Below are 19,847 nucleotides of genomic sequence, written 5' to 3'. Positions count from 1 at the left end.
TAATTGTTCTTGAACCTAGAACTTGAACAGTCATCATAAATGTGGTGGTGTCTTGATTGAAAATGTCACTTGATGATTCTCAGCTGTCGCAGTCAAATAGCTCTGGTCCACTTTTCTACAAGGAGTTTATCTATATTGAATGTATCACGTGTCCAAATCACAACCGATTCAACACTACACTTCTTTGGGGCCTTTGCAATACACATGGCAAGTGTGAAGCTGAGAAGATGAACAGTTCATGTGATATGTGAGCCACATACAGACAGACAGGGATTTCTGGAATTAGTGGATGGCTACTAAAAGATTTTGGCATGAGACTTTTAAATTTAATAAAAATGAATGTTCATGTATTATTATATTTAATTATTTAATTTCTGTAATGCGAAATAAACACATGAATTTGATTATGTTTTGAAAGTTAAATAAGGATAAATGTATTTGAAAATCGTTTTTGTCATATACCGAATTGTCGAACGCAGGAAGCTGTTGACTACTTCCGGGTCATGTTCTTTCAGCTGCCACACATCATGGCGTCCTCCTTCACCCTCGGCTCCACGGTGCTCCGCAGGGCGCTGCACGGAGCTCTGAGCCTGCAGTGCCGGGCACAAGGAGCTCATGCCGGGCTCAGGTTCCTCTGTAGTGCTGCTCCAGAAGAAAAGAAGACAGGAATAATAGAGTCTACGGAGGAATACGTCTTCGTGGAGCGGCTCATCCCGCTGTCACGGGTCCCTGCTCCACCTAAACATGCCGGTCCCACTCCGTCTGGATGGATCCCTGCAGCGGACTCACCGCCGCCTCTGCCCTACATGATCCGCCGCTCCCGAATGCACAACATCCCGGTGTACACCGACCTGACCAGCAGCAACCGCAGAACCACGCTCGTACGGAAAGTGGAGGGGGACATTTGGGCTCTGGAGAAGGACGTGAAGCAGTATCTGAAGGAGGTGACGGGGACAGAGCTGCCCACCCAGGTCAATGAGGTCACCAACACCCTGACGGTCAAAGGTCACTTCGATAAGGAGCTGAAGGAATGGTTGGCCGGTAAAGGCTTCTGAGCCCGGGGTGTAGAGGCTGCTGCAGGACCGCCACAGACCGAGCTCAGGTGGAGACATGGAGAGGACACTGAGTACCTGCTGCCTACACTGATACTCACTGTAGTGTAGTACCATGAGGAAGAGGTTTGATCCCTGCCACTTCAGTGAACTTTTCCCCACCAGAGATATGTTGAATCATATTGTGTTTAATGGTGTATATACTTGAGTGTAATGAATGTAACATTAAATGTCAAAGCGATGCCCACTGCCTGCTGTTGTTATTCCACTGAATCCAGACATGACACTGGCTTCCTATGGAATCTACACCTGTTAGAGATTCTCCTACAGTTTGCCTTTTTTCTTTATTGAATTAAATGCGTGGGGTAAACATTTGTATCAATCCACGTGATATTTAATTTAATATTGTTAATGAAAAAAACAGCAGGGAGGCCGATAACCAGAATCCCAAATTTGTACATTTATTCAGTCAAAATATTCACATTTAGATTTTGTGCAAATATAAATTAGGGTGAAAAGGAGGAATGTGAAACTCAGTTATTCTCATCCAAACCTGCCTATTTGGAATGGGCTGTTTGCTTGTCATGTTGAAATACTGATTGAAGCTTTTTTTAAACTAAATTATTTGAGCCTGTAAAGCACTTAGTGACTTGTAAGTGAATAGTGCCCTACAAATAAAAAATTCTTACTAAAATGAAAGTGAATTTGCTTCATCACTGCTTTGTGTGGTTTAAATGCTGTTATCTTAATAGCTGTTTTTTTTTTCTTTTAACCATTTAGTAATTTCAGTTGTCTGCTATGCAATCAACAGAATTTAGAGGCTCTGTAGTTCCGTTCTATTAAAAGCATTACAGCAATATACAAAGACAACTTTATAAAGAGGAAGGGATTCTATGAATGTTGTCTGGATGGAGATCAGCAGCTGTCAGTCTGATGTGGTGAAATTTAGTTAAATCATTGAAATTATCCGTCTGTGATATTGACCCAGTTGCCAACCACTGCTGTAGTTTATGAGAAGATTGAACACAGTATACAGACTGAAGGCCCACTGCCCCACCGACTGCTTGTAGCTTACATTTTTATTAATATTTAATTTATTACATTGAAATTTACAGATGTGTAAAGCCAAAAAGATGAATTGTTTGCGATGTGTGTTTCACAGACACACGGCTCCTTCAAACTGTTGAAAAAGATGGGTGATGTGTCTACGCAACCGGTCGCTCTCACTGGTTAACGTTTGTGAAATGAAACAACACAATCCTTAGTGGTAACAACTCTGAGTTTTAACACAAGTATGGATGAGCCTTTGAACGGCCTCCCACTGTTACTGCATTATTCCAAGTGCTTCCCTCACTTCAGCACTCACTTATTCATGGTGATGGTCTGAAGTTGTGGCCATCAGTGAGAGAAAGTCTTTACTTCGCCTGGTAAGTTCTGCCAGTTGGTCCGCTGGAAAACAAACACAGAAAACTGAAGTACTGCCAATCCGTTATTTGCCTCCTCCGAGCAGTGACATTGAAAATATACTCTATCTCCTCTCCTGTTCCTGTGCAGTGACGTTGAATAATGGTTAGAAAAGTGTTTTTTCAGAACATCGAGATGTCACTATGAATTTTTTCTACTTCTTGATTGTATTCTATCTGACATAATTACACAGCACAGTGACACAAAAACATAAGCAGGAAACAAAATGACTGTATTAACAATATGCAACAAACTGAGTATTCACTTACGTAGCGAGTGCTTCTCTCCTCTCCTCCAGTAGCGAGGTTGTGTTTGTAGCATATTAACTTCTTCACCCATGGACGCAGAAGCTTCTGATACCTCATTTAACATATCCAGCTCCTAAGAAACGAGACACACAAGAGGAAAAGGCGTCAGTGACCTTGTTTCCACCGCTCAGGTTGGTCAACCCGTTTTCTGCAAATGTTAGAGTACCGTGTTGCAGTCCAGCAGCAGTTGGTGTACTCTCTGGAAGACAGCGGTCTCTGTGCTGAGGCTGGGTGGGTCTCTGCTGCAGTAAGCTCTCAAGTCTGTTTCATAAACATGGCTGAAAGTAGCCATCAACTGCTGGAGGTCACACGCTGCCACACGCAATGAGCTGGGAGAGAAGACGTCAGGACTCTGGGCCTCCTTCAGGAAGTCACACTAAGGAGAACACAGTTGTTGTTACTTCGATAACCAAGTTTTAAATCCTGTGTTGGGTTGAAGGCTCTATGACACCCCAGGCATCAAGGGCCACATCAGCAAATACCTCTGACTGTAGCTGCTCCAGTGCGGACTGAGTCTCTTTAAGAAGGGCAGCCACATCAGCAGCCTCCTCTCTGCTGGTCTTGTGGGAGGACTTGGTGCCTTTGTGTAAAGCTCTGTGAGGGAGACAAGTATAAAAGGCAACAGGAGACGATGTGATACATGTAGATCCACAAAACAGCTCCAAATCAAAATCAGCCACTATAACTGATTTCCGCCATGCAATGAAGTCCCAATAGTCTCTGGACATTCTGCAGAGAGTCTGTATGTGATAACGCAAATGTTCAATTGAGAGGCTTTTTCAGGAGTTAATATTGCTAGTCCTGTGTAAGAATTCTGAAGAATGTCCGAATTAGTCCATGTGACCACACAGCAGGAGAACCTCCAGAGGATTCACAGTAAGCGAGTTGATGACGTTTCTAACACTCGACAGATGCAAAACTGAACTGAAGAGTCAAGAGAGCGTTTGGTAATTAAGACCATTGCCAGTGTCTAAACAAACACGTTATCTACACCACGGAATTAATATGTTACATCCAGCCTCCGCGCCTCCCCTTGCCTGAATGCTCCAGTCAAACATGTTCACAACAGCACATAAATCTCCAGAGAATCTCCTCCTGTGTTCTTTATATGTGAAAGGCAAACTCCAGAGAGAGACCCAATTGTACGGACATTCTCTAGAGAGATGTTGGAAACAGTTGCAGTTATAACAGAAACAATGACAACATCCAGCAGATAAGAACAGGGATATAACAAGTGTTTTGCATGAAATCCAATAAACCATATATACTTGATGTGTGCAGGCCAGGGGTTGAATGTGGGTTCAAGCATTTGTGAGAGGTGAGGCAGATTCTCAGCAGAAAACACCTCGCTCAGTAACATCTCTGCATCCATTTTGTGCCCAGCAGACTTCCTGCAGCCTGGCACTAGAGTTAAAAGCTCCTCCAGGAATTGAAGCTGCCGGTAAGGACTCGCATCACCCTGGATAAAAAGTTTGACAAATCACACAGACACGTCAGGACCTTTGTGTTTACCGTGGCAGTAAAGGTATTTCTGTAAACTGATTACATCTTGCACGTTTTACACAACATCTCACCCTGATCAGATCCAGGTCACCTGCTTTGCACAGCATCAGCTCCTGCCCAAGCAGAGCCATTTCTGTTCATACAAACAACAAACCACTGCAGTGTAAGAGGTCAATTAAGTAACAATGTTCAAAATATTGAGATATAAACTACTCAGAATATTTTATTCTCCTCAAGTTTTCTTTAAAAAAAATGTATTGGGAAATAGTTGGACTTTGAAAGGCAACACCTTTACCTTTAGTTACAGCATCTGAGTCTTTAGATCTCTGTGACATCGACTTGGAAGTGGCAAAATGTGGGTTGATACTGTAAAGTGACAGGTAGGGATAACACAGATGTTTTGTTTAATTGTTACTGTGAAAAGTACAGATGAGAACGAGGGGGATGTTCATTGTAGATTTTACTACCTGCTGCAGATCCATGCCAGGATGTCAGTGCGGTGCTGAGAGGGAGTACAGAGCAGCTGCAACATGCTGTCAGTGTCCTGTAGGTACAGACCTTCCACCAAGGGACAAGACGCAGCCTCAACAAAGACCAAACAGACACAAGATTAAATTGAATACACTACCTCACTCTTTCGGTTCCATTGTGAATAGTTCAGAAGTACTAAAGCATGAACATTTCAAACAAATAAAATGTTTGGTATTTGGAATTTTGTATAAAATGATGAGAGAGAGATTTAGGTCCCACAGCAGTAATACACACAGCCTGAGAGGAGTTGGAGGTAAACTTCACTTCATCATTTTATTATACCAGGACACATCGATAGAAGTGGGAAATGTTTTGTGAGCGCACTGCTACATGATCCCACTGTGACTAACAGATAAGCTATTACAACTAAACTCATGAATATAAGTAAGAACACAACCAAACTGTCCCGTTATATTGAACATGTCCGGCCGTCACGTGCAGTTGTCCTACCTGCAGTGCATCATACACAAGTCGTACAAGCTTGTCTTTCGAAGCAGCCGCCATTTCCAAACAAACCGCTCACTTCTTCTTCGTTTGTTGGTGAATCACCGCCACCCTCATCTTCTTCTTTGGAAACGGTAGACTAGACAGTCCAATTGCGTTTTGCTGCCCTCTGTTGTTAAAAATATGACAGACGTTCATAATTCAGAAGGAAATTCTATTTTGTTCCAGGATTACAGTAGCGTACAATACACAATAGAGTACTGTAGATTAAAACAACAGACTATTTGGTCTACAATACAAGTTAAAAAAGAAAATGAAGTGTAATACAAGTGAAGATGAAAAAACAATGTGTGTATGGAGTAAATGTCATAGAAATCACAGAAGTGGCTATATAAACCTTTATTACCATCATAGCTAAGAACAGACTTCATAAAATGTGTCTATTGTTCACCATAGCATGGTATCAAAAAAGGAATCAAACTTAAATTGACATTTGAGATTAACAGACATGACGAGCACAACTAAGAACAGGTGAAAGAAAAGAATAAACAGGATGGAGAGGAGAGGTATTAATATAAAAATAAAGCAGTAAATAGAATTGCCATTTCAGATACAACACCAATCAAAAAATGTGTTTTGACAAGTCTGGTATCGTCAATGTTTTAAAACAATCAATAGTACATAGACTTCTAAATACTGATCAACATGTTTTTGAGAGGATTTCAGCAAAGAAGTCATCAAAGTGAACTTTTTATAGTCCCCTCTCATATGTTTGTTTGTATGTTATGTGTTGTCAATGTCTGTCTGCTCTCTGCGAGTGTTTTATATTTATTTTATTTATGTTTAAATACAAAAGAAAAAAGGGACCAGTTAAATTACCGATACACACTCCGTCACTATAGGTGGCGGTTCAGCGCCTTAACAATGGATTCCAGCCGCGGTAAAAAGGAAAAGAAGAAGTGTCATTTCGGGGAGGGCTTAATGTCAGGATCTGATTAAAGGCGAAAAGCCAAATATCACATTAAAAAGTAAGGACATCAAAGATTAAACATCATCTACTAATTAAATATTTGAGAGAAACGGGACTTAAGAAAATACATTTATTTTATATTAGTTTGGTTTGTTTGTTTGCTTCCAATCTACTGTTCCACACTCCAGGCCAGAAGGTGGAGGTATTGCGCCTATAAGCTGTTTGGCCAATCCCCAATAAACACCAGAAGAAGAAGAAAACCTTCCGGGAGTGATACTGTTGCTACCAGGCTGAACTGTATCTGTCGATATTCAGACAGTTTCAAAGCGCAGTTTGTGTGAGGGACCGAAGAGAACTGCTCTTTCTATGTGTTTACGCTTCCAACGTAAGTCTACGCTGCTTCTGCTGTTAACATGAAGAAGAGGAGCTCGGAGAAACGGCGCCATGTGGTAGCATGGGTCAACAAAGCGGAGTGGGACCAGGTGCTGGAGTACCTGTACTCCAAGGACTCCTCCTTACAGAGGTATGCGCTGCACAGGATATCTGCCTGGAGGTCCAGGTACGCTAGCAGCTGCCCTGTGGCGGTGGACTGCACGGCGGACCTGGTGAGGTGCCAGGTGCTGGACCGGTCTGGAAAGCTGGACGGAGATGATCTGGTCCTCCTCTACGGAGCAGCTCTGGTGCGATTCGTCAATTTGATCACCGAGAGGCAGCAGGGAAAAACTGCCCGGCCACTGAGACGGCTGGCGGGGAACCTGAACATCCCAGAATGGGTGGTAAACCTGAGGCACGATTTCACACATCGCAAGCTCCCCACTTTGAAATGGTGCAGGAAGGGGTGCGGCGTGGTGCTGGAGTGGCTCCAGCACGAGTACTGGTCCAGGCAGCTGGGAGGAGGTGCTGGTGAGGACTGGGACTCGCAGTCTGATGGAGAAGATGAGGAGATGGACCTGAGACGCCAGGAAGATGATCTCATCGCAAGGCAGAAAGAAAAGGAAGCCTACATGAAAGCAAGAGACCTGCTGATCTCTTATGAAAAGGAGCAGTACCAGGCTATTAATGGGCTTCCTGAAGACACAGAGAAGAACCTGTGGCCAGCACCCTTTGCAGACATGAGCTGGTTACTAGGTGAGATCCAGCAGTTTGCTGTGGAGTCGAGTGATTTGCTGATCGACGTGCTGCTAGAAGATGGATTCCTGGTTCCCACTGTTGAACAGCTGGAAACATTAGGCTGCGACCCTTCTGCAAATGCCAGTCCAACTGAACCCAAACTCCCTCGAGCCCTCCTGCGCTTTTGGCTGCCCCTTCTGAAAATGCTCAACTCACCAGCCTTCATTCACTTCCTCCTGGAGAAGCTGTTTGTTGAGCTGAAGCTGCTCACAAAAGAGTGGAATGATCACAGGGCGTTCTACCTCTCTGCTTGGATTTCTGAAGTAATCCTCTGTAACAACAACAAGTTTGAATACCATTTTGAAACAAAGGGCCAGAGGAAGGCCAGAATCAAGGACAGGATTTTCGTGCAACGTATCCAGCTGAGGTGGCAGCAGGTTCTCTCAGCTTGTCTGGATGCTCCCTGTGTCAGCACGCCTCACCTGCTCCAGGTAATACTGGATGACATGGAGCATCCTCTCCCCCGGGAAACCAGACAGAAGCTGCTCCAGCTCTGCTCCATCTACACACAGACCGCACACTCAAACTACGACCCTTCTCCGGAGCAGAAACGACAGCCCATATACACACTGGAGAGTCTGCACGAGAAGCTGCAGCATTCAAGGCATCACAGCCACCCCTGGCGCTCCAGGGCTGCCCCAGAGCGGAGTGAAGCCTCCCAGGAGAACAAATCCGCCAATGCTTTGGCCGAAAGAGCAAAGCTGCTCAGAGGTTCTCCGTGGCAGCTGTGTGCCGATAAAGTTTTGTGGAAGAACTATCCTCTGGGTAAAGTTCCTGGACAGTCAGATGACCCCTCCTGCCTGATGTTGGAAAACTACTCAACCATGACTGTGTTTGACCAGCCAGTGGAGCTTGAGAGTAACACCGCTCACAGTGCCCCAGGAGTGTCTGCAGCAGTGAGGACAGCGGATGGTCCTCTTTGGAACCACAGTGATGTCAACAGGCTGAAATCTGGACTGCAGCTTTTTTGAATTGCAGTACCGTGAAATCTAGGCTTTCGGCTGCTGGCACTTCACTGAATCTGAACTCTGTTATTTTGACTCTAAATGTTCAAAATACGTGAGCGTTAACTCTAAACAGAGTTTGTTTTTGGACAACAAAGCAAATATTCACAGGTTCCAGCTTCTGCAAATACTGGTTGTTTTCATTACTATTAAATAAAAATTATCCCAAGTTATATTGAAAAATGTCTAGTAGTTCCCAGAGGCCTTCAGTTAGTTAATCTAACCAACAATCCCAAAACCGTATATGATTTACAAATTTCTAAAGGTTTACACACAAGATTCATTAAAGAAAAGATAATTCATTAGGAGATTAATAGCTGTTCAAAATAACTGAGTTGCAGCCGAAGTTGTTGATGTCAAGCATTTATAAAATCCCCCATGTTATCTTCTGTGTTTACAATATTTTCAATAAAGACTAAAGTAGAACTCATGCAGAAATTCAAAACATCCTATATGGTAATGAAACAAAGTGTGATAGAGTTAGATATTTTTTTCTGCTGCTCTGCTCTTCTGCTTTGCACTTGTGTTCAATAAAAACTTTCTCCACTGAAGGAACATGATTGTGTTGTTCTCTGCAGGTTTAGTGGAGCTGAATAAAAGCACATGCATTTGTGTCCACTTAAGGTACGAGTTGTATGTCTGTGCCATAATGGAGGATTGGACCAACTTGCCAACAAAACGTTTGTTTGGAGAGTAATTACTAAAGAGTGGTAGCAGCACTGGCATGAAGAGACGAGAGGAATACAGTTGCATTCCATTCAGTACAGAGTCGGTATTGAAAGAAGCGGTGAAGGATGGTGCCTGTCATGATGTTAGTAATAGACCAGTATACACCATATTTTAGGGAAGCATCCTGCTGGTTTTTGTCAATATTAAGATGAGATAAAACTGTATCAATCCCATGCCGTTACAGCAGCAAATAGTCAGAATGAGGAAGACAAGAGAATAAAGGCAGTTGAATTAAAATAAATGAAAATACAGAATACATACACAGTGTACACCTTTCACCATAGTAATGTTGTATAAAAATGTACTTGAGTAAATTACAGTGGCACAGGATATGTATACTGTATTTGTGCATTAGTATATAGAGATAGTATACAGCTTAATGTGAATATAAAGCTAAGTATAAAAATGGGAGAAATTCTAAATAAGTTAAAATAATATATCATATAATATAATTTGTATATGTTCTGAGAATAATATGCAAGAGGACACAAATTACATTTTGGTAAAAAAAAATTGTATTAGGTAGAGAGAATCTGAAGAGCTTGAAGCGTTTAATTGCAGGAAGTATGTAGAAGAGAGATAAGACTTGAAGAAAGTCCTATTTCCCCCCTCTAATACCACTGTGTCTGCACATTTGTAACGAGCCCTGTTTGTGGTTGGTGGTCTTATGGCATTACTTTAACTTTTATTATTATCTACTTTACTTTAAACTTCAAAGGAAATTATTTAAATACAGGAATCGCTCCACTCTCCAGTCCAGTAGGTGGCGGTATTGCATCAAGAGGTTATTTACCGACCAAGATTTAACAAACAAGAAAAACTGAAGAAAGACGAAGGAGCGAGTGTGCAGGTTGACGTCGGTCTCCAGTCGTTGCGTAGTTGTTTTATTTTCATGCTGTGAAAGCTTTTCTTCACATCCAGTGACGCTCCTCGGAGGATCTCTTCCCCTGTCGCTGATTGTTGTTGTTTATTTAACGAGTCGTGAGGTAAGTCGTTTGTTTAAATATCCTGCGTCATGTTCGCGCTCTGTTGGTTAAAGATGGCGCCTCGTGGCTATAGTTCTCTGCAGTTGCTGCTAAATGTAGCGGTTGAATTCTGTTTAAACGTTGATGAACATTCATTGGAAACGCTTATCTAAATTCCTGTTTCATTCGCCACATTCAGCTAACGTGAGCTGGGTGCGAAACGACCAAGGCCTCGTTAGCAAGTTGAAGCTAACGTAAGAGCCCTTAATGGCACAAATAATCCTGTAAGGAACTGATTGGGAGAATGAAGTGCATTTCCTGCTAATACAGTAACAGTGATACTATGTTTAGCAGAGAATGTATGTAACGGTGTGTTATAGTGCGTTCTTTGTTAAGTGTAGTAGTAGTGTCAGTGCTAACAGTATCGGGCCTAACTTACGTAATAAGGCACAACGTTGGAGATACGTTTAGCTAACCCACCTCCATGTCTCCGCAACTTTGAGAAAATGGATGTCAGGCGCAATCTATGTAAATACAGAACAAGTTTTATATTGAGTAACCATAACATTTAAATAACTAAAACGTTTGATATAGTTTTCACTGAATATCAGCAAGCTTTACTAATTGCAGTGAGTGCCCTAAGTCAAGCTAACTTAAGGGCAGGCACGTAAAGTTACGGTGATTAATGTATTTACCCAGATGCATATTTTAAACAATTAGCTGTAAAATGGCTCCGAAAGGACAAATTCTTACAGTTTAAGTGTGGTAAAGCAGTTAATATAAAAATAAAATGTTCCTTGATAAATGTATCAGTTTGCTGCTACTCCCTTAACGATATACTTTATTTGTCTTCAGTTAGATACCATCTGGGCAGCATCTCTACAGTCCCACCGTCAAGCCACAATGATCACCAGAAGAAGAGGCCGTGCTATCAACAAGACAGAGACTCTTGAAGTTGAAGTGGTGGATGCAGTTGAAACTGTAGAGGATCTCCTACATCCCTCGGAGGACTTCCTAGCTGAAGATATTGACACAGATGGAGTAGAGCTAGACGACCTGTTTGGAATTGAAGAATTAAAATGGACACTTGAAAGAGATGCTGGGTCCCCACTCTTCGATATGGAGTTGGGTGATCTCGGAGTGTACTGTGTCAAGGATCAAGATTCCGGGTTCGAAGCCTCAACTGCCTCGTCTCCGGAGAGAATGGCATCAGACTTGAAGAACATGAACAGACAGAACCAGTCAAATGACGCGACCAACAAAAATGCTATTGCTGCCAGATTGAACCGTCTCAAGAAGAAAGAATATGTCAACAGCCTGGAGAAGAAAGTTGGCGTCCTATCAACAGAAAACAACGTGCTCAAAAAGGAAAATTGTCAGCTTACCAAGAGAGTGGAAGAATTGGAAGATGAGACCAGGTACCTCAGAGCTGTGCTGGCCAATGAGAGCATGTTAGCCCAGCTCTTGTCCAGGCTGAGCGGTGTGAATGGGATGAAATTATCTTCCTCCATTTTCCAGGGTCCTGACTCAAACGACCACGACTACGCCTTACCCAGGAAGCGTGTGAAAGTGGAGGAGAAAGAGACATCTGGTGGCGTGTGTCTGCACGTGGACAAGAACCACGTCTCAGTGGAGTTCTGCACCAAGTGTGCAGAGAGTGCAAGCACATCACTCAAAATGTAGGGTCAAGTACTTATCTCTGTTTTCAGATAATGAGACTGAACTTAATATGGCTCAGTTTACTGAACTTGTTGAAGGTGGATGAACACTGTTGAGTTAGTTAAGTTTAAATAAGAACTGCTGATTGTGCATGTGTTTCTGTGTGATGATGGATTAAGTACACGTTACTGCTAAACCTTGTTGACAGTTTCTTCTAGGTAATGGTTGATCCACCATGCGGGATGAGTGGCTTTCTGAACACCTTGCCTGCTTGACTCCATGGTAAGGATCAGACAAGAAAAGACTTTGTTTTTCACAGACCTGAAGCGTTCAGCAGCGAACTTAGTACTACATTTTTTTATTCAGTTCTTGTTCTGAGCTAGTGGATATTGAATACTTTACTTATTTTCTTTTGTTAATGGTTTGTTTTAGGAAATGGTTTGATTTAAGTTAAGATTTGACTAATAGTAAATTTAAAGTTTCCTGAACGCTAGAATGTAAAGATGACGGTGAAGGTCCACAAAGAGTTATTTCTGCATCAGCTGCCAAATTGGAACACAAATTGGAGTGCGCTAAACTGTTAAAAAAAATTTAATTCTTTGTTTTGATAAAATGTATCTCTTTGTGAACCTTCAACACTGTACAAAAGAATTCCTTCATTTAGCGCCACCTATTTTTCTTTATGCTAAAGTGGATTCTGCTGGTGGAAGGCGAAGAGGCTGGACAAGCTGCTGCCAACGTTGCCTGGTATTTTTTTAAAGGTAGTATCGGTACCAAATGGTATAAGTGATTACACTCTCCCAAAACTCCACAACATCAGTAGATGTAGGTCTTGGCAGTGCAGCCGGAGGGCTGACTGCATCTGCTCCATTACTTGGAGCCATGCCACCAGAAGTTTGATAATCTCAGAATCATATCTTGTATATATTTACATATTGGAATGTATTCAATACATACATCAACTGATGATATTGACCATTTTGGTTAAATGTGATAAAGTGTAAATCTGTATATATCTTTGAATACATATTGTTTGAAGTCAATGACCTTTGAGAAATGTTGGACAAATAAATCATATTTTCATTAAGTTTGAGTTACAAATATCTACTGTGTCTTGCTCTGTACTGTTGATATTAATGCTTCTCTTCTTCTTTTTCTAAACAGCAAGCTCTCTGCCGATAAAGGGCTTAACTTTTCCTGAACTTTTGGGTCAAGTATGGTAAAGGTTGTCAAAGGTTGTCAATGGCCAAGACCTCATTTGATGGAAGTTCAAAGCACAGAGCATGACAGTGCCCACTGAGACATAATGCTACCCATGTTTTTTCCCAATTACTTCAAATCAAATAAATTACACCCAGCTATTTATTATTTTTAACTTGGTTACTATTAAAATTAAATGGGGGTCAAGTGAGTCCTTGATGACATGTGTTTCCACTACCTCACAGCAGGGGTCACTTGCCTTCTTGGACTAGCCAGACACATTCAAATGTGTGTTAATCTTAATATTTATCATTTGTAGAGCACTTAAAAGGGATAGTTCATGGAAAAAATTTAAATTCATTCATTAACTAATCACTATGCCGATGGAGGGGTGTTTGAGTCAACAAAACACTTCTAGAGTCTCGGAAGTATATTTGTTAGAGCAGAATACAATAAAGTTGAAGTCAATGGTGACCTAGACTTCATAAAAAAAAACTTGACGTAATTTTTTGTTTGTGAAAAAAACATAACATGCCTCTGTACTGCTGGTGTGGTATCATCCGAGTGTCCGCAAGTCATTTATCCATAATGTTTTAAGTAGTGCTGTCAAACGATTAAAATATTTAATCTCGATTAATCGCATTTATGTCTGTTAACTCAAAATTATTAGCGATTAATCGCACATTTTTATCTATTCTAAGTGTCCCTTCATTTATTTTTTTCCCCATATTTTTTTTCCCGTTTTAATGCTCTGTAAAAGTGGATTGGCTTGCTTTATGCAAATGTTTCATTTTATTGAAAAACATTGCCAAACAGGGCGGTACAAAATAAAATTATAAAGTGCACATTTCCGATAAACAAGGACTCAGCCTGTAGAGCAGTTAAACCATGGCTTAAGTTTGCTGTGAACATAGCAGTCAGGCCTCTTGCTTCAGAAACAATGAACCGTAATAGTTAGGTTACCAATAAAAGGTAAGCCTACTACTTCTTTGCTTTCAGCCAGCTACTCAAACAGACCAGCAACAAAATAACAAACAAACAAAATACACAGGCAAGTGTCGGCCAACTTTGAAATAAATTAAACAGAACTTTGTAGGGATATTTGAGTCCTCCCCATATTTGTGGAAAATGTATGAAATAAGAAGTACCCTATTTTAAAATAAAAGACATTTAGCTGCAGCCTAATAGCTTAAAAATATATATTTTAGTCGGCGAAATATTTAAACTGCAGCTTCTGCTCTGATCAAGAAGCTGCAGCGCTTATCTCTGATCAGCTGAGACCAGAGAAACTCTGTGTTTTCACTGTTTCCACTGTTAAGAAGCAGTCAGTCACTGAGCGGCTGCTTCACGTGAATGAGCTCTGATATTACTGTGTCTCTCTGAGCGAGGGGCGGAGCCCCGGGACCGGTGCGCTATCTGGGAGGACACACACAGACTCGCCCGCTCCTGATACTTCATGACGGCCCGATACGTTGATGTTTGAAAAATTATTGTGACTTAGTCAACCACCAACCAAAAGCGTGTGTCACACGGCGAAGCGTGAGAGTTGGCAGCTCTGCGTTCATTTTGCAAGAAAAAAATTTACGTCGTTAAAATTGGTTTGCGTTAACGATACATCTTCCTATGAGGTCTATTCACGGACCGTCAGACGTGCTAGCTTAACCACTTCTGGTGGACTTAAAGCTTAATACACTGTAAATGACGCCATTTCGATTGAATATAAATGTCTGGACCTATGGACACTTGATCCACACCACAAAAGCAGTATGGAGGCATGTTTTATTACGTATGAAGTCTAGTTACATTACATGTCATTTAGCTGACGCTTTTATCCGAAGTGACTTACATTTTTAGAACACTCAGCATTTATGATGGGCCATTTAGGGGTTCAGGATCTTGCCAAGGACACTTATGCATGCAGATGGGATACGAACCCGCAACCTTCTTGTTGCAGAGCACCCACTCTATCCCCTAGGCCACGCTCTCCCCTAGTTCACCATTGACTTCAGTTGTATCGGATTCTACTCTAGCAAAGTTTACTTCTAAGACTTGAATTTTAGGGCATTTTACTATTCCTTAAGCTGTATCTGAACTGATTGATTTCATGTGGGAAGCCTCACTCTTGGATGCTATGCAGTTGTGTGCTGTTGAATAATGACCCATAGTGTGGCAGCCCTCCAATGTCTAATTTGTCCTGCCACAGTTTCATCCATTTTTCACACTTTCAGAACCTAAGATCTTTAGCTTAGCGTTTTGGGCTGTTGCCAAATCATACTGAGTTGGTGTTTTGGCCTTAACACCTGCCCTCTCTGTACCCTATTGTTCCTATGAATATGAGAAAGTATGCCCAGAAGCTGTCATTACATAGTTTGCAACAGCCTCATCAATGTCAAAAAGTTCAGTTAAAATGAAATACTGGCAAATAGATATATTAACTTCTCTTTGTAACTGAATTGTTATAGGTCAATCCTCTTTTTTTTTTTTTTTGGTTTTGCCCTGCGATAAAGCTTAGTGGTCTTTGCTGATAGCTGTTTTGCTTTTTATTTAATTTCTTAAATACTACAGCTGCTTACAGGAAGTAAGCTATTATTTGAGCGATCTCCAATTCCCATTGGTGGACAATTTTCAATATTCCTAAAGGGTATTGTGATGTGCTCTTTTAGATGTTTTAGTTGGACAGAGGTTTTTTCTGAAGTGTAGAAAATATTTGGTTAATTATGAAACCATTGCAGGAAAAAAGTCAATGTGACGAGCTGCCACTGTCTACATAATGAATGAGTAACATTGCATCGACATGGTGAGATGCGACATTAGCCTTGGCCAAGGTATGCACTCTCAGAGCTCCCCTCTAAGGTCTAATATTGCGTGTAGGACGAGTACATGCAGAAATTAGCAACTTCTCCCTTCTTCGGGGTACAACAGAAAATATCAGCGGAGCATGGAAGATTGTTACCATGGAAAATGCACAGATCAACTAGGCTTGAAATGTGTAACCAATATTGTGGCTTTTTAGTTTCAGCTTTAAAGTAACAGTAATTTAGGGAAAAGTCACTTATTTGCTTGATTTTATAAAGGTTTGCATGTATGAACACCAAAGTCTGAGTGAGATCCTCTGGCCAGTTCCCTAGTGTAAATCCAGACTTGATGTGTGAACCCAGCGGGAGATCCTCTGCTGGTTTCACTTTCTCCAGGGGTCATTTCTGTCAACTGCTTTAGTCAGTCACCCAGGAAATAGTCCTGGACATTAACCCCATTAGACCCGAACTGTTCTTTTTACACTCGAGTCTAGAAAAGATTGAATAAACATAAGTTCATCGGTAATTAGATTGGCTGTAGGTGTGTTTTGTTAGTTTAGGCTAAAGTCAAGTCAGCTGGTTTCCACTCTTAATTTGAAGTGCTGCTGGCTCTAGTTTCTTGTCTATACTGTCAAATCTGTGACTGACAGGAAGCCAGGTATGAGGGGATTTCTCTATTGACTTGTGTATCAGACAAAAATGAACTAAGTTTCAATGTTACTTTTATTTTTGATTTAGAATTCACTATAAAAGTAAACGTGTAAAAATGCCACAAAAGGCACATTTATGTGAACGGATCAAAAGTTATGTTATTTAAATAAGACAACCAATACTGTTAACTTTTGAGAGGTTATATAATACAGCAACCTTTAACATTCATGGGAGCAAACTAAAAGACACATTTGTTTTATTAAACCACACAACTTTGACTTGTTCCTATCTATCATCCTCGGCTGCCTAAATTAATGTTTGGTTAGCATATACATTTCATATGTCAAAAATGATAAAAGTAGTGCTGGTAAGTTCCCTCAAACTCTACACACCCGTTTAACATCTAAAGCAGCCTATGCTCTCATATTACAACCGTTATTATATAGCTTGGTTTTGTTTTCGCCTCTACAAGGGAATTCTCTACAGCACCAATAGAAATAAAACTTGTTGCGAAAAATGCAGAATTGGTTAATTGACAGCAGTGCATTCAAGTGTTTGGCTTGGATACATGGGCTCAAACCTCTGAACAACAGTGATTGGCAAATGGAGTCCTTCAGATGTTATTTGTTAGTGTTACTTAACGTTCAGTTTGTGGGATTATGGTGTGAATACCTGCCCTTTAAAGTGTGAAGAAGACACTTGGCATGGGAGGGAAACATGAGGCCTTTAGAGCCAGTGCTTGTTTGTCCATTCTGGGCAACTTACACACTTGATCTTTAAAGCTACTGATGAAATGGTAAACTACTGAATTCGGTCATGTCAACTGATATCAATGAACATGGGAATCTCCTGTCCACCTTACAAAGGCTAGGCTAGTATTTGTTGTTCTGTTCTGCAGCAGATCAGTCCTCAGATGACAAAAACAATATTTTTATTGTGAGTAAACTGCAGTTTGAAACAGCTCTTGATCCATTTTTATTGGTTTAAAAACAATTCAATCTTTGATAAAATTGTAGCAGTAAAAGTGATTTGTCCATTTTGCTGCAATAACTAGGTGTTATGTTTGGAGAAGCAACCACAGAGTTCACCTCCAGTATTTCTGTTTGGTCAGATCGTTGAGCTGCGTATAGAGCTCTGCATCGTCTCCCAACAGTCAAGTCCGTGGTACCACCATTCAAATTAGGTAAATGCTTATCAATCCTAACAGGTTGAAGTAAATCACGCATTGCTACGTTTCCAACCTATGGAAGAGTGTTTGGGTCAGAAAAGAAACATTTTAATTTCACATTGCAGAATTATGTAGAAAATTCAAGATTAAAGTCAAACTTTGAGATATATATATATATATATATACACATCAAATTAACAAGTGCCTTTGACAGCCTCTACAACATGCTTTTTGTAGATGAATTGGTGAAATTGTCCTATGAAATCAGATTTCAATAATCTGAAATTCTTCCTCTGTTATCCGTATGAAGACTATATTTTGATTGACAGTCATGCAAATGTTTTATACTCTACATCATTAAAAACTTGCAGCTGGCTTTATAAACCTTATAAATATTACTAGTATTTCATATTGTGTGGAAATGCAGAGAGGTTCAGTTACCTACTACTCCCATGATCCTGTTCAACACCAACATAGTTCCACAATTATTAGTAGTATTACTATAACGTTTATCATTTTAATTTCTAGTTGCCTCATCCATAAGGAGTGCCTTATGCCCTGGTCTCTGTTGGTCTGCCAGAACAAATCGTGTTCCAAGAACAACGCAACCTCTCAATATCTAGAAAAAAGTGATCGAAAGGTCCTTTTGAGTCTTGTTACAGGTGTAAGTCATGGTCATAGTCTGTTATAAGACCATAAACTGTAAATTCTTTGTGACTGCAGTCCCCCATCAGACCTACTGACAAATTTGATCATGTTTGTACCACGATGAACCAAAACTCTCGGATGAATGAATGATGTCAGTGGCCTCAGTTCGCACTGGTGAGTAACTACTGACAGAGGTCCAAGGAAGGACGAACCATTGGAAGTGTGTGGGCTGAACTGACACAAGTTCCCCCGGTGTCTCAAGCCCTATACAATTTTAATGATAATTGTGGGATTGTCACAACACATGGGGCTGTAGAGCAGACAGCCATCCTGGCAATAATGTTCTGGTTGAGTATCTGGGATCTAACAGCACATGTTTTGACATGTCAGATGCAGTAACACTGCGTTCGATGAAGGTGCCTTGTCCTGCTCTAGACTGTAACATTGTAACATGTCACTTGGAGGACTGGGGATTTAAATAAAAAAATGTATGATGGCTGAATTCCATCAGGGTGGGGTGGATCATTTTTTTCTGAAACACATCTTATCGGTTGAAATCCTCGTCACGTCACAATTGCCATCAAAAAATAAAGTTGTCTAAGAAAAAAACGGCTTCTGATGCCCTCACAGGACTGTTGACATTGGACATTAATTTGGACTTAAGGAAATCATCGGTTGGCGAACCCGTCTGTCTCTAACAGAGAGACCTGCCCATGCTCTCACTGCACCTGACTGGAGTCCAGCCACAGAGATGATAGCCAGAGGTTAGTGAGTGACTCTGCTCTTCTAGCAGTTGTCAGTGCATGTTCATGTGGGGAGGAGGTGGGATTTATCTAGGCATTCAACAACTAGTGGAAAACTAATTTGGTTATTCACTGGTCTGTTAAAATACATCTCCTGAGATGGAGGCAGTAAACCAGCCAATCCTGTGCCTTGTGTAGCTCACGGATGATGCTGTCTCCTCTCTGAGATAAGCATTGCTATTGGTGCGTTCTAACCGAGAGTGAAAACAAATCTTTGTGTCAACTGAATTAAAGACATGTTGAATAACAATTACGATAAGCATTAAAAGCTGCTTCAGTGTTAGGGTCCTGATATTGTTCATGATTCATTGGTGCACATGAAAACAACAGAGCTATTGTTTTATTTCCAATTACCGGAAGAAATCTGTTATTGAATGTGAGAAACTGATGTGTCCGGTGAATCCAACATTGTTTATTCACCAAAATGAATGTATACATTTTAAAAGTGGTGCTGCACCTACCTGGCCAGGGTACCTGCCAACAGGAGTACATGACCATGCCTTCCCAACTGTCAGCTCTCAGAGCTTTTTTGGTACAACCTGTTCATCACAGTTTGATGTGACTAAAGTGAATTAAGGGGAAATGTACATAATCATTCTTTTAGATTTAAAGCCATTAGGCCTCAAAAGAAAAAAAACGATTTGCCCACAATTTCCATTATATTAAATATTATAGTATTTATGTCCTTTTTTTCACACATAAAGAATAGACTATAAAAAACTAAAATGAGTGGCATTTTGACACAAAGCCCTAGACATCTTACTACAGATGAATGGGAGGTTC

At 40.9% G+C, this 19,847-nt stretch overlaps 4 protein-coding genes across 7 annotated transcripts; 3 read left to right on the top strand and 1 right to left on the bottom strand.

Moving 5' to 3' along the window:
• Positions 1-525: 525 nt before the first annotated feature.
• On the top strand, positions 526-1,751 carry mrpl49 (mitochondrial ribosomal protein L49). Its single transcript, XM_053424628.1, has one exon. The coding sequence runs from the start codon at positions 528-530 to the stop codon at positions 1,053-1,055; it is 528 nt and encodes a 175-aa protein (XP_053280603.1). The 5' UTR covers positions 526-527; the 3' UTR covers positions 1,056-1,751.
• On the bottom strand, positions 1,493-5,436 carry haus7 (HAUS augmin-like complex, subunit 7). The gene is made up of 9 exons (XM_053424627.1): positions 5,309-5,436; positions 4,795-4,910; positions 4,623-4,693; positions 4,399-4,460; positions 4,093-4,283; positions 3,307-3,418; positions 2,991-3,200; positions 2,786-2,897; positions 1,493-2,501 (listed from the first exon to the last, which is right to left on the bottom strand). Exons 1-9 carry the CDS (start codon positions 5,360-5,362, stop codon positions 2,419-2,421), a joined length of 1,011 nt encoding a protein of 336 aa, XP_053280602.1. The 5' UTR covers positions 5,363-5,436; the 3' UTR covers positions 1,493-2,418.
• A 1,086-nt stretch (positions 5,437-6,522) lies between these two features.
• Positions 6,523-8,997, top strand: las1l (LAS1 like ribosome biogenesis factor). Its single transcript, XM_053424597.1, has one exon. The coding sequence runs from the start codon at positions 6,686-6,688 to the stop codon at positions 8,411-8,413; it is 1,728 nt and encodes a 575-aa protein (XP_053280572.1). The 5' UTR covers positions 6,523-6,685; the 3' UTR covers positions 8,414-8,997.
• Positions 8,998-9,811: 814 nt separating this feature from the next.
• Positions 9,812-12,886, top strand: crebzf (CREB/ATF bZIP transcription factor). 4 transcript variants are annotated; one of them, XR_008338869.1, is made up of 4 exons: positions 9,812-10,161; positions 10,996-11,819; positions 12,008-12,081; positions 12,491-12,886. XR_008338869.1 is itself a non-coding variant. In XM_053425238.1 (3 exons), exons 2-3 carry the CDS (start codon positions 11,044-11,046, stop codon positions 12,015-12,017), a joined length of 786 nt encoding a protein of 261 aa, XP_053281213.1. In that variant the 5' UTR covers positions 9,812-10,161; positions 10,996-11,043; the 3' UTR covers positions 12,018-12,886. The 4 variants fall into 4 exon arrangements, 2 of the variants coding, with proteins under 2 accessions (XP_053281213.1, XP_053281214.1); XM_053425238.1 differs by having other exon boundaries at positions 12,008-12,886; XR_008338870.1 differs by having other exon boundaries at positions 9,813-10,161; positions 10,996-12,081.
• The last annotated feature ends 6,961 nt before the right edge of the window (positions 12,887-19,847 follow it).

The sequence above is a fragment of the Pleuronectes platessa genome, chromosome 6 (assembly GCF_947347685.1).
Source record: "Pleuronectes platessa chromosome 6, fPlePla1.1, whole genome shotgun sequence".
Taxonomy (NCBI): Eukaryota; Metazoa; Chordata; class Actinopteri; order Pleuronectiformes; family Pleuronectidae; genus Pleuronectes; species Pleuronectes platessa.
The sequence above is the reverse complement of the archived record's forward strand: the minus strand, read 5'-3'. Positions and strand labels throughout refer to the sequence as shown.

Bases quoted from the DNA above. Each gene is read 5' to 3' on its own strand.
- mrpl49 (XM_053424628.1), top strand. From the start codon at position 528: ATGGCGTCCTCCTTCACCCTCGGCTCCACGGTGCTCCGCAGGGCGCTG.
- haus7 (XM_053424627.1), bottom strand. From the start codon at position 5,362: ATGGCGGCTGCTTCGAAAGACAAGCTTGTACGACTTGTGTATGATGCA. The intron at 4,694-4,794 runs GTAGTAAAATCT...GTCACTTTACAG, and splicing joins CTGGCATGGATCTGCAGCAG to TATCAACCCACATTTTGCCA. The intron at 3,201-3,306 runs GTATTTGCTGAT...TGTTCTCCTTAG, and splicing joins TGGAGCAGCTACAGTCAGAG to TGTGACTTCCTGAAGGAGGC.
- las1l (XM_053424597.1), top strand. From the start codon at position 6,686: ATGAAGAAGAGGAGCTCGGAGAAACGGCGCCATGTGGTAGCATGGGTC.
- crebzf (XM_053425238.1), top strand. From the start codon at position 11,044: ATGATCACCAGAAGAAGAGGCCGTGCTATCAACAAGACAGAGACTCTT.